Raw genomic sequence first — 14,300 nt, 5'->3', positions numbered from 1 at the left:
ACACAGAAGCCAGTATGCAGGGTATGAGCAACGCAGATAGCATTGAATCTCCAGACAAGGAGATGTGTTACAAGACCAGTATACTCCTCCTCCTGTGTAAACTGTATTGCAAAGTAACTGTATTTTCAAGCTTAGAAATGCAATCTCCAAAACTACATTGCCATAGTAAGTCTCTGTTATTTAGAACATAACAGATACCTTTATTTCAACTTCTCCTATATAGGCAAGGAATTTTTTTCTTCCTTTATCAGGGCACAAGTACCTTGTGCTAAGCATGAACACAACTTCTGATAGCTGCATCTTCTACTATTCAAGATAATATAGATTTATTAGTTAGTAAGCAATTCTTCCTAGGTCATATTAAGTGGTATGTTTCACTTCCTTCAGAGAAACAAAGTCAGCCTCTCCTCCAGCTGACCAGGACAATGCATGAACTTGCTTCATCTTTTTTAATCAAGGAAACAACTCTTACTCAAATTCTGAAAAAGATATAATTCCATCTATATCCACCTGCTCCGCTAATGGTGCATGGACCAGACAATTCTAGTAGATATTTGGGACAAAAAAGTTATAGTTCCTGGAAAAGCTAGCATACTAACACAAGAAACTTGAAAATAAGTAAATTTGCTAGAAGTGCATTTCTACAAAACAGAGGTACAAACAGAGATTGAGGTAGTCACAGATTTATACTGAAAAAATGCTGGGTTTGAAACTGTTAGATTACTAGTTCTTCCAGGAGGGACAGTGGCTGAACAGACACCTGTATCACTGATATTTAACAGCGTTCCCTAGTGAAGACACAATGACTAATCAGTATTTTTAGGAAGGCTCACAAATATGGTACATCACGAGCAGTTGCACTTGAAGAGTATACTTGAAGAGTGCAAGCAGTTATGTAAACAGAACCTGCCATGCCCCCACTGTGCCTGAAAAACCTGGAGACATACCTGATCACTGCTTTTTGCAGCAGTGTTGGTCTGAGCTGTGTTTGAAGAAAGGGAATCAAAGAAGGCTTGGTCAGCTAATGAGTTACCACAGCTAATTCCATCTTCAGTTATAATCTAAAATGGAAAAAGTTGCACAAGATTTTTCATTCTTCCATTATCAAATTATGCTGTTTGTCATATATAATCATCCTAACACTTATGTCACTAGATGTTAAGACAGTTGCAGTTGCATACACCTTTTTTTAAATTCAAATGGAATAGTACCTTTTACAAAAAGCTGATGTGAAAATGCAGAGGGTTTACTTTCACAACAGATGGAACTGGTATCACAGTGTAACACAAGATTGATGTGGCAGTGGACACCAAACTATGAATTCACTGGGGATTAATAAGGTTGTTAACATCACTGCTTGAGGACTGGGAACTCAATACGCAGAGAATCAGTCTGGGTGGCAATTTTGTAGAGCCAAAATCTACTAGATCCTAAGATAGCCAACTGAAGACACAAAAAAAAGGCTATTTGAACAACCATGTGGCCCCAACACCCACACAGGTTTTTGGTGTTTGGCTTGTTGGAGTTTCTTAAATAAAAGCAGCACTGGTGAAGGAAGGGAGTCACATGCCTTAAGAGGAGGCTGCAGGAATTACAGCCAGTCTTAAACCCAGCTGGCAACCTGTAGCCATACAGACACTGGGCCCTCCCAGCTATGAACTGGATGTCAGTCTTTGCACTGAGATGCCCATTCCAACCCCCAGCCTCACCAGTCCTTAAACGAAGACCAGATCAACACACCCTGAAGCAAAGGCCCTCAGGAGGATGAGCTGAGTAGTCCCTGGATTTTCAATTTTATATCATGATTCCCAAAAACAGAGCTCCACTTCAGAGATGTATCAGCATGTGGCATATCAGCCACAGCAATACCACTGTGAACTTGTGTTGCTCATTTCACTTCTGTATCCGTATCTTCAGGCAGGAAAACAATTATTGGACCATGAGACCCCCCAAAACCAGAAGCAGACTCACAAGAGCTCATGTTCAGCAGATCACCAGTATTTACTATGGATAACCTCCTGATGCATTTTTCTGGGAAACCATTAAGAAGCAGAGTAACTTTGGATGGCATGTTTGTAATGGTGCCCAAAGTCAGGTACAGTCAGTACAATAAGATGATATATTCCAAGTGTTAACAATGAAAGTTTTATGTTTGAGCATTAAGAGTCTGATCAGTAAATTGCCTTTTCAGTAGTTCTGGTTTTTAAGTGCAGAGCACTGTGGTCACTTACCTCAACATAATCTGTTGGAACAAGTCCCCTCTCGCCTTGGCTGTTTTTGCCTTCTAGCCAGCCTCCACCAACATCCTAAAAGAATAGTGTAGAAAGAGTTTTGCCAGATGGAGCCAACAGCATTCCTTAAACAGCTCAGGAGGAAGCACTGCCTTGCTGTCAAATGCTTTGTTCAAATACAGTTATGATTGTATCACCATAAAGAAACTTCCTTAAATATGCTGAAGCACCAGATACCCATTTAAACAGAACAGAAACCATGCTGCTATTTCACATAGCTATTTTGTTTTTCAGATTTAACAAGCATTGGGGGGGGGAAACACGGATTTTTAGCACTTTTGATCATTTATGAAACCACAGTCAAATGTATGGACATAGACTGCATCAAAACACAGCTATTAGTATGCTAATTCCAAACCACTAATTTTAATCAAGAGATTATAAAGAAACAAGAAATTAAGGTATTTGTAGTATCTGTAAAATCTCTGCTTCATTTATTGAAGGTGCAGAGGCATGTGATAAGTAGGAGCTGTAATTCAAGAACATTGATTGGGGATAATCTCAAGACTAAGGGAGGGACATGCCATGCAAAATGTGGAGACACTGTTTCCATTTTAAATATATTTTCAGAGGCAGGTCTCATACTACTAATTTGGAAAAAATTAACACGTTCAGCTTTGAACTCAGTGGGGCATCCTGTTATTAAAAAACCCACATATTCTAAGTATACTAACAAGCCTTTGCAGACCTCTGCAGTTAAGCAGAATAAATTCCAGGACAGCATTATCTGAAATAAGCCAGTCCTGTTTTAAACCAAGCTGTTCCATGAACACATATTTACATGTCAAGCTAACTCATGGCTGAAAATTGAACCTACGCATGCTAGACAGCAATTACTGAATTCCACATTTCCTTAATTTGCTTTTTAACAGTGTTTGTTTATTTACAATTTTGTTCTGAATTTTTGTTCTTGGAAATTTTACTTAATCCTGCACATAGTTAGAAGTCAGCTCATGTATTCAAGATTTTAAACAATAAAAATCAATCAGTTATTGAAATAAAAACCTAATTTGCTTTTTCTGCTGTACCTAGAAGTGTACACTCAAGAACATAAAAATAACTAGACACCTTGGATTACAAATTCAAATATCTTGGTTACTCTGCAAGAGCAATGACATCTTGAGCTAAAAGTCACATTTGCACCTCTGCACTTAAGAGCACTGGTGCATCAATGGACTTCCATGACTTATGCTAGAGCTGTCTAAACTTATCATACCACAGAAGTTCAAAAGCCCTTGTGGCAATCTATCCCATAAGCTTAATTATGGATAAAATAAAATATAGTTTTCCTTGGTTCTAAATACATTATTGTAACATATAAATGTCTTGTTCAGCAAGAACCAGCTTAAAAGTGATGCACTACTTATTTAGTCTTACTTTTGTAAAACAACATTAAACTTCTGAACTTATTTAAAATGTTACCTCTGCCACAGCAGAACACACCATCCAACAGGGTGCTAGTTCTATCAATTCAAATACTTACAATCAATAGAAATAAAAATTATCTTGTTTATAAATGACAAGGATCTTAAAAGAATTGGTTCATTCTTCAGATGTTTCCTACACAACTAGATAAATAAAACCTGGTGTCAAGATCGGGTATTTTTTGCTTATATGCATTTTTAAAAGAAAAGTCTGTTCACTAAGCCATATCACTACACAAAAACAAGAGCAGAATCAGCTAATACTTCCTACGCTAGCCGAGAGTAAGAATTATGCAGGACAATAAAAGCACACAAATACAAATTGTATACACAAATCAAGTGCTAGTGCTCAAAAATACTATCAATTTAACAACTCCCTGACACTAGTACCATTGAATTTTCACCACTCCTTCCTTGTACCCTGTCCATATTGCTTTACTCATGAAAGAACACACGTGTAGTAACAACAGTTTGTCACACTGAAACTTGAAATTCCTAAGTCATTAAGAAACTCACTGAAAAGAAAATGTGGAACATTAGGCACACACACAAAAAAAGAACACAGGCAGATGTAATTCTAGCTTCTTTCTTTGCCTTGACACTCAGATCTGTTTAGAGGGGAAGAAAGCCGAGAAAATCCCTGCATGTGCAGGCACAAACTGAGAGGGCCTCTGTCACACAAAACCACTCATTGTAGTTGTTTCTACAAAACTAATAAAAATTCTTTGTATTTAGTTTATTCACTTCTTCAGGGGAAAGTAGCCAGGGCTTTCAGGGTCACCTAGTACCTTTTTTCTTCCATCTACCAGCTGTAGGTCCAGCAAGGGCACACAAGCCTTTATTCCCTCTGTTTTCTTACCGGATTTGTAATTATGATGATCTCTCCTTCACTGACCGTCAGCTCATTGTTTCCAGGCTCAGCAGCAAAATCATACATAACACGGGCCTGTATGTGAAAAAGAAAACAGCAGTGAGCTTTTCAGCTTCTTTAGAACATTTCATGTAAAGTATCAGCACAACTTAAACAGCAGAAATAGTAAGTGGGGTAAAGCTGAAGGTACAAAGAGCAACTCAGCATGTAGGAAGCCAACACTTCCTAAATTTGAACACCAAACTGAATGTTAACACAAACTTTAAAAGATGATCTCCTGCAGAGTTTGGTAGAGATTATCATTATTTTCCAGAAGGATTCATAGTTAAAAGACTGGCTGTTCTCTGCCATGTCCGGAACTATCTGTACTATTTCTTCCCGGGGAAGAAGAAAAGGATTCCTACTCCAATTCAGATAAAGGGAACTATTTCATAGACCAAGTAATTCAGAAAAAGAAAAGTAATTGCAGATATAAGTAATCACTGTTACAATATGTAAAATTATGCTTTAATACTTTGTATCCAGGAGGAACTATGCAAATACACAGTGAGGGTAAGCCTGCTACATACTGGCATAAGCAAGGGAAAAAAAACAAAGCCAACCTAATTTTTAAGTGTTTATAGACACAGGAAAGCTTTGCTGTGTACTGACTGCTACAACACTACATAAAAAAATGTTATGTTTGAAACATTGACAAAGTTGTAGAACATTTAAAGAATACCTCTGTTTTTTTATACAAATAATTGTGACATGCCCTATGATTGTATTCCCAAGCATCTTTTCATTCCCACCTATTAATTTTTTCTCCAGTGTAAAAGTAGAGAAAGCTCTTAAGAATTACAAAGGGACTGCACTTTCTCACAGACTGTCGGAAAGGATGTAGAGAGAAACCACATATATTTTCTCTTTGACTCTCACAAGGAAGACCTAGAATAGAAGTTTTAACTTTTGATTTAAAGTGGCATATTAGATAAACTTTAAATCTGATAATAATAAATGCTTTATCCAAGCTTCTCTTCTCATGAAAGAAAACTCATCGTGGTAGTAGAACTTACAAAAGATAAAAGCCTTATTATCTACACCCCAAGTTTTTATGCTAGCCAGGTGGCTCATAAATAGGTAACACATTATTGTATCTGATTTATGCTAATACTTAAGTATCAAAGAGCAGCAAATGGAAAAGATAGACTACAGATCAGGAAAAGTAAGCAGAAAAAGTACATATTTTAACAGACAGTACTGCTAGTTAATATAAAAATATCAATACTCAAGATAGATTATACCATAGCCCTTATATCTCCAGCTCACAAAAGGCTAAGAGCAGCAGAAAGTTTTACGAAACATAGCAGTTTTACTATTGCAACTTGAAAAAGGCAAGATTATGGTCTCCTCTTTACCAGTAAGATAAATGCTTTAGTTACAGCAGCTCACATAGAAGTAGGCTTTGTTTCTGCAGATTAAAACCCCAAATCCAAGAAAAACAATTCTGTAATGGTGTTTACTAATAACACCAGATACCATGTACTGCAATGAGATCCTTCTTGTAGGCCAGGGGGAGAAACAAACCCCATGACTAATTGTTTCTTCCATAAAAATTACATTAAAATCAATTTCTGCTGAAAGTAAGTTATGTGATAGGAAAAAGATACAAGAGAACTTTCATCATCCAGCCTTGTCTATCTCAAAACTGCAGGCTATTATAACCCCTTCTTCAGACATAAAATCAGCAAAAAAAAAAAAACCCCAGAACTTCCTCCCCACATTTTTATGTTTCATATGGAAATACTTCTGGGCTGGTCAAAAGATACTTTACTCCAGTGCAAACAGAGCAGAGAAAAGATGTGTATGTTGTAGTTGAGCTGACAAAACTAATCCTGAACCATGTGCACAACAAATAAACTTGGTCTTCTCCACTAGAGAAGCAAAACATGGAGGAACAGTACCAAGCACCCCAAGTGCTTCCTCAGCATGAAAGCTTTTTCCTTACAACTGAGGCTTTCCACACTTTTAGATTATGCCCCACAAAACCATGATGAAACAGAAAACTGTTCTCCATAGCAACACTGACTGCTTTCCTTACAGCAGAAAAATTAGGCCTTCAATCAAACATAAGGAAAAAAATGCCTTACTTCACTTAAAAAGTAAACTGAAAAGATGCAGCAAACCTTTTGAAACACAAGAAATTTAAAGAAGGGGTGTAAAAAGTTCCTCTGCCCCCATCAGAAGTAGATGAAGGTGTTGAATGTGACCTTTTGCACCGGGTTACCAGTGCTTATCCAGTTCCTGCAAGTCAGCTTAACAATGCTCACATATCAGGTATTTGAATGATAGGGAAAGCAGCTTTCTTAAACAGAGAGCCTGCTTCATGTAGTATACCACAGTATTGAGTTCTTGCTTTTACTTACAGGAATGATGAGAGTTCACCAGGACAAGGGCAGATTTTACTAGCCTTCAGGAAAACCAGCAAAACATGCCTCAGTAACGACTAGACTAGAAGGTAAAATGTATTTGTGTCTAATAAAAGAACAGATGCAAATACTAGGTTCTCCAGAGGCAGCAGAGAAAAAAGTTACTCAGAAAAATCTCCAAGTATTCGGTCTGCAAGGAAGAAAAGATCAAGAGAAATACATAGATTTTAATAAATCATTGTGTCAGTCTATTCACCAGCTTCAGATGCTTGTTTCCAATATACAACAGGGAAAAAAAATTGGAAACAAACCAAATAATTTTTTGCCTTTCTGCAGTTTCAGAAATGGAAAATAATTTTAAAATCTTCAATATTATAGAGCATTAAACTTTTGAGGTACATCTGTAAGCTGATCTATATGTTGATGTCTGAATATATTCCTCTGATTTTTTTTATTATTATTTTTTTGCTGGTACTCCCCTTTTCACTTCTATTTCTGGGCTCATTTGTCTAGTTTGGGAACTAAGTCTGAGAACCCCTGTCAAGTAAGGTTTAACACTACCTTCCTACTGTTGAGATTTAATAGTAAAAATAGTATCAACTTAAATTTCGAAGTAATTGAAATTAAGTGACTAGGTGTTTTCCCTCAATTTAGTAAGTATATTGTCAACAATGGAAAACCTTCTAGTCTTTCCCTAAGCAGAAATATCAACGCTATTCACATTTTTGGCAATTAGTTCCAAAACACTTTAAAATGATACAGTTTTGCAATAAACTTTTTCTCCACATACTAGCCATGAATATGATATCCAAGTACCAGTTACAGCTTAGATACAGATCTTTGCCACTTATGCAAATTAGCACAGGGGGATGGAGAGTAGAAAGCATTTATCAAAAAAGGGATTTTAGCTCCTGGGCACTACAACACATGCATCAAATATTAGGTCTAAGCTTACAGAAAAATTGAGCATTTCTAAACCAGGAATCTCTGACAAATTCTGAGGGTCATATTAAGAAAGCCACAAAGGCATCTTCTTCAAAACACAGGTTTAAAAAGAAACAAGATTTGTTACAGTACCTGTTGTGCTTTATTTTCACTGACCACATGTAAAACCAATCAAATGATTGAAGAACTACAGGAACTTCAGAGATTCAAGCATTTCACTAATAGAATAAAGGCCACTGCTTCACTCCCAGAATACTGAAAATAAGGCAACAATTGCTAGACAATTTATTAGTTGTAAGAAAATAAATTAATTTTCCTGGCTGCACTTGCTACTTGCTTCTTCTCCATCTACCATGTACATTCACACACACACACCCAGAATACAACTTGTTCTGGATTCTGAAGTCATTTTGTCAGATCCTGTGAGAAAAACAACTACTAACCAAAAAAATCTGGACATATTTCAATGACCAGAAAGCAGACCTGGTCATTATACTGTACCCCTATTATCTCCTTTCGCTCAGGTAGCAGCAGAGCTTGTCACACCTGCACTGGGAGTTGGTAGCACATCCTGAAATTCATCTCATGCTCCCTCCTGTGAGAAAAGGCCAGCATGGATTAAGCAGAATCCTGGCACAAAGTATGCCAAGGAGGAAACAGCTCTCTGATCCACAGCATCTCTGGCGTGTATTGCAGTTTCTTTGGAATGAGAGGAAGCTGGCAGCTCTCTCTACAAGTTGAGGCCAGGGGGAAACCAGTAAGAATTCCTCCTTACTAAAGAAAAATTAGCTTTTCAGCAGCATGGGTATAACATTTAGATTGTATTGAGGAGGAAAAAAATAGAAAGGAAATCAGTAATTCTCAGTTTTATACTACTGTTCTTTAGAGCTGTTTCTACCTACTCTAGTTAGACACCTGGACTGCAGTTCCACAATTCAGAGATTTACTGACTCAGTGAAAAGCCTCCCAACTTCTAAAAGGCTAAGTACTGCAATCAATCACTATTACCATCTTTTTAGAATTATAATAGTAATCTGCCTAAGCATATTAAAACAAGTAAGATTCTTCACATTGAAAAGCAATGTGTTAATCCTGTGCAGGCCTGGATGAGACTTAGCTTTTCCCTATCACTTACTTCTGAGTACCTCCCCCCTCTTACCACAGTATTAAAAACAAAGGAAAAAGAAAAATGAGGAGCAGTTGCCAACTTATTTCTACAAGCAGACACGTGACTATGCAACTAATAACTGTCAGCATGTCAAGACTCCTAGCATAAATTAAGCTAGAATGAAGTTGGCTATCTAAAGTCATTAAAATTCCAATGAAGGATAACATTATCACTACACTAAATTACTAGAAAAGTATCCAAGGCATCCTGATATACTGTCTCTTCAGTATTTCCCCCAGACTCCTAAAAGAGGCAATAGAGCAACAGAAGCATCTATTTCTCATCAGATGAATCTTCCTGCCTTTTCTAAAATGTTTCATTCAGGAGATGCCAGGCTCATATGGAAAAGCAACTTAATCCCAGGACAGACAATCCTGATGTGTACAGGCACAGCATTACAGTTTACCAGGAGCTGGCTACCTCCTTCATGGAGGTAAAAAACACTGCATGCTTCATGAGCACACCGGGTGCACATCAGCTGTGTTTCACAGCAGCTTTTACAATAGCTTCCCTGTCTAAACCTCTGATGATAAGAATGATTAATGACCCTCACAAAGTGATTACTGTTCTTTGTTCACTCTTCTGAAGCAAAATGTTAGTGTAGTGGTAGACTTCCCGATGCAAAACTGCTGTGTTACACTGAAAGCATGCATTACAGCACTAAAAATAGAAAAAAAATTCAAAAATTTGACACATCTCTGAAATACCTTTCCCTACAGACAGGACTTAAATTGTACTAGAAAGAGTGCCTGTGTTATGCCACAAATTCATCTGTTTCAGCCATATGTTAAAGTTTCCAGAACTGGTACCACCACAGCTTCTCAGGCAGCTGACAGTGGCAGATAGCAAGGGAAATATCCACAAAAGGTTCATGGCATGAAATTCCCATGATAGAGGCATGCCTTCTCTTTCAGTAGTTAGCACTTCAGCAGTTCAATGCTTCAGCCATTCAGTAGTGCTCTTTAAAGGACAGGAATTCAACTTGTTTACTTGGCTCCGTGACACTGTCTCAGAACTTCCAGGTTCATGTTTTGCGTTCCAGTTTTCTGTCCTGTTGGTGGCAGTAGTTCCTGGATTCACAAAACAAGGATCAAATTCCATATTTCTGTTTTGAAAAATAAATGGGGCAGGTAGATTTCTTCAAAGAAACCTGCATCACACTAGAGAAGTAGAAACCATAATTTGGAAAGGTTGGCAAAATGTCTTTTTAAAGAAATTTAGTTGTCAACATCAGCTTTTTTTTATTATTTGGTTGTTTTCTTTGGAGCTAGGACTCTTATGCACAAGTCAGGTCCTTAAATTTTAATAAGCCTAACAGTAAGCAAACTTGAACTTTTCTTCTAGGACAGCAGCTTAAGCTTTTAGCTGGAATGAAACAGCAAAGGGCTTTTAGTCACCTCAAATAACTCCAGTAACATTTCTGTTATGAGTAAACTTCAGAAAGGTTTCCTACAAGAACTGCATCAGCTAGTACAAATATTCTGCAGTAGATCTAATAAGCATAAGCCTTTGTAACCATCTACTTGTGAAACACTGAAAACAAGATGCTGATCACACCTGGAAGCACAGATCAGTAAAATGCATTCGTCTTCCAAGACTTTCTTTTATTAATTCTCTAACATTGTTTGGATGTGGGTTTGTTTTGGAGCTTTGTTATATTTTGAGGGTAAGTTTTTTGGTTGGTTTGTGTTGTTTTGTTTGGGTTTTTTTCAGAATTGCTTTTCCTACCAATATTGTTCTTAGAAAGAAAGTATTTTTTCTAAAGGGTAGTTCTAAGAGAACAAAATAGAGATAGCATACTTGGGATAGAGGTTGGGATGATCCCAGGATTAGAGAAATTGAAGCAGAAAGAATGAAAACAAGAACCTAGCTGCAAATAAATCAGTTCAGAAATTGGCACTCTTCTGATAACATCTGAAAGAATAGTTCAAAATGAAGGATTTAAAAGTGGCAATACCCTGCAAACAAAAGGCAATTAACTTGAGAATTTTTTTTCATTTACTGTTCCATACTGTTTGATCTTTCACAGCAATTAGGCCTACAATTACATACTAATATCGGGTTTGAAATAATTTACTGATTAAAACAATTTCAAGACATCTGATTTAGTAACAACTGAAGTGTCAGCTGTTTTCATTGTTTTAAACCTGTAGCTGTCTTAATTTCATCACAGGTTAGTAAACTACATGGATTAGTAAGGGCAGACAAGGCTCTAAATGACATGAACCATTTTTTCATTTGACCATTCACAAACTGGCTATGCAAGTCACCACGTTTTAATAAATGCATCTCTGAAAAAACTCTAAGCAAGTCAAAACACACACTAGGTCCTACAGTGGATAAGACTGTGAGAAGTTTGATGCAACTGATGTCCAAAGAGCCCAGAAAAACATTGAGAAAAGTGCTGCAGAAACATAGGCAGCAACCCTCAACTCGGAGAGCAGAGGACACTTTCTTCCAACAGTGGCTATGTAACCTTTCCCTTCTATCCTGAAACCCAAGCTCATCCAAAAGCCAGTAAATACTCCAAGACTGAAAAGATTTTTACTTCAGCAGCTGCAACATCCGGGACTATGATCTGACAAAGTAAATCCCTTCATTTTAATCTATCACACTGTATCAGACTGGATCACATTTGGATAGTCTATGCAGAAATATAAAGCAGCTCTTCAAGTGCTATGCCTCCCAGCCTGGAAAGGCAGCCGGCTTACCTTCTGTCCTGTCCTCAGTAAAGAAATCCCTCCACCTTCCACTCACAGGCATTCTTAAGAGACAAGAAGCAATCGAAGAACTGAAGACAAAAGGGCAGGAGAACACTAGGGACAGTCTTCTCAGACAGACTTCTTCAGAATCTTTACTTCATCAATTCAAGAATTTACACACTATTCTAGAAACTATAGTTAAAGATATACTACAAAGGAGAAAAGACACCAGCTCTTATCTTTTTAATTAACACAGGGTAAACGGAGAAAATTTATATAGCGTTAGGTGCAGGTATAGTGCTAGGTATCACTTTTCTGTATGTGCTCAACATCAACCTGCTAGCCTGAAGAAACTGAATCATCCCTTCAAATTAGTTTTATACAATGATTCTATGGTAAACCACTGGCACAGGCTGCCCAGGGAAGTTCTGGCTGCCCCTCCCTGGAAGTGCTCAAGGCCGGGTTGGATGGGGCCTATGCAGGGGAGTCGGAACTAGAAGACCTTTAAGGTCTCTTCCAAATCTAATCATTCTATGATTCTAGTAAACAAGTTAACTTCAACTTTTTAAATAAAAACCTGCCTTTACTATTACATTTTTTTTCTAACACAATTGTTTTTTCACTTCAAGCAACATCAGAATTAAAACAAATGCCCATCCAAAAACTGAAACCAAGTTCAGTTAAGAAATCTGTTTATGGAGTAAAAGAGGTGACAAAATTGAGGTATTGTTATTCTAAGTTCCCTTCCCTACTGTAACTGCTTACATTATTCTACAAATTCACCTTACAAACATTTCTCTTGACAGGATGGTGTATTTTAGAGTTGAAAAATTGCTCAGGGAAAAGTAAATTCAATAGCCTGCAGCTAGTAATTTGAAGTGAACACCACTGACTAGAAGCCCATTAGAAGCAAATTAAATAAAGATTAGAAAAAATAAATATGGACTTGCATCATATCTTCCTGCTCATAAAACATGCTTGCAGACAGAGAAGCAGAACAGGGAGCTCTTCTTCAGTCACAGAAGCTGCATGTGCCTAAAATACTCCAGGCAGGTATTTAATTAAAGTATTCACATTGGATTTAAAAGGCCTAACTCATATGGTAATACACCGGTTAAAGCATGAAGACTTTCAAAAAAGTACAAAACACAAAGTCTGAAGCACTTCAAGAGTAAGGGGGATGGTACTTGATTCCCCACAAACATACATGTAGGCTTAAAACACTGCCACTTCTACAGTTAGAATAAAGGTGTAATAAGCTTACCTTGAAACCATTTTGTATGATTTTGTGCAAGAAAGAACTGACTAGGCAAGCTTTCAGCTGTTAAAGACACTTAGGAATATTTTCTTTATTAATAAAGACAAAGACTCTGGAGCAACTCAGGCTTTCCTTAGTGAGGGCAGATGAGTTCTTCAGATCTTAGAAAGATCATTTCAGCTGTTCAGATCTACCACACAGGACTTTACTATCCTGATGAAAATATTTTTTAGTCAGGAAAGAATTGCTAAACGCTGTTCAGTCTAGTTCAGTTTGTGTTGCATTTCTTATTTTTGATTTATATAATATGAGCTTCTTTGTAGCTGTCTACCTGTAAGCAAACATCAGCTCACCCCACAGGCAACTGAAATGCACTCCTGGCCAGCATTACAGGCAGCAAGCACATTATGAACTTGCATTTGACCAAATTCCTACAGATCTGGAGGCTCCCCAATCAGCTCTAGGACTAAAAGTTATTGGAGTATGAGAACTATAATGTTTATAACATTAAGATCTGTTAAAAGTATTAGAATGTAAGAGATCTTAAAAACTTAAGGTATTAAAACAAATTATAGCTGCTTTCCACACAGTTACAAGTCAGCTGGATAGATAACCACTTCCACAGAGCATGAAAAAAAACAAAGAGAAACTGCAATATTTTCCAGGTTTACAATACTACTTCAGAATTTTAAAGGCTGTGCATTATCTAGAAGCAGCTCAGTAATTTTAAAAACAGCATTTAAACTGTGATACTTTCAGAGGAGAGGCTGAGGGAGCTGGGGCTGTTCAGCCTGGAGAAGAGGAGGCTCAGGGGAGACCTCATCACTCTCTACAACTCCCTGAAAGGAGGGTGTAGCCAGGGGGGGGTTGGTCTCTTTTCCCAGGCAACTCTCAGCAAGACAAGAGGGCACGGTCTCAAGTTGTGCCGGGGGAGGTTTAGGTTGGACATTAGAAAGAATTTCTTTACTGAGAGGGTGATCAAGCATTGGAATGGGCTGCCCAGGGAAGGGGTGGATTCTCTATCCCTGGAGATACTTAAAAAGAGACTGGATGTGGCACTCAGTGCCATGGTCTGGTAACTGCAGCGGTAGTGGATCAAGGGTTGGACTTGATGATCTCTGAGGTCCCTTCCAACCCAGCCAATTCTATGATTCTATGATTCAGAAGAGGCATCGCACAGTATTGAGAGAGATGCTTGGTTACCTTTTGAGGTATGCATAGACTTATTTATGG

The 14,300-nt window shown here is 37.7% G+C and overlaps 1 protein-coding gene across 5 annotated transcripts in view; it reads right to left on the bottom strand.

The window, feature by feature from the left end:
• SNX9 (sorting nexin 9) overlaps positions 1-14,300 on the bottom strand; it is a 58,120-nt gene that overhangs the window by 33,236 nt on the left and 10,584 nt on the right. For all 5 annotated transcript variants that reach the window (XM_071740641.1, XM_071740640.1, XM_071740639.1 and 2 more), the window contains exons 2-4: positions 4,575-4,661; positions 2,232-2,306; positions 948-1,061 (exon numbers count right to left, since the gene is read on the bottom strand). In XM_071740641.1, coding sequence (XP_071596742.1) covers positions 948-1,061; positions 2,232-2,306; positions 4,575-4,652 — 267 coding nt within the window. In that variant the 5' untranslated portion in view covers positions 4,653-4,661. The remainder of the gene's footprint in view (positions 1-947; positions 1,062-2,231; positions 2,307-4,574; positions 4,662-14,300) is intronic.

This window comes from Heliangelus exortis, chromosome 3 (genome assembly GCF_036169615.1).
Source record: "Heliangelus exortis chromosome 3, bHelExo1.hap1, whole genome shotgun sequence".
Taxonomy (NCBI): Eukaryota; Metazoa; Chordata; class Aves; order Apodiformes; family Trochilidae; genus Heliangelus; species Heliangelus exortis.
Note: the sequence above shows the minus strand (reverse complement) of the source record. Positions and strands in the feature narration are given on the sequence as shown.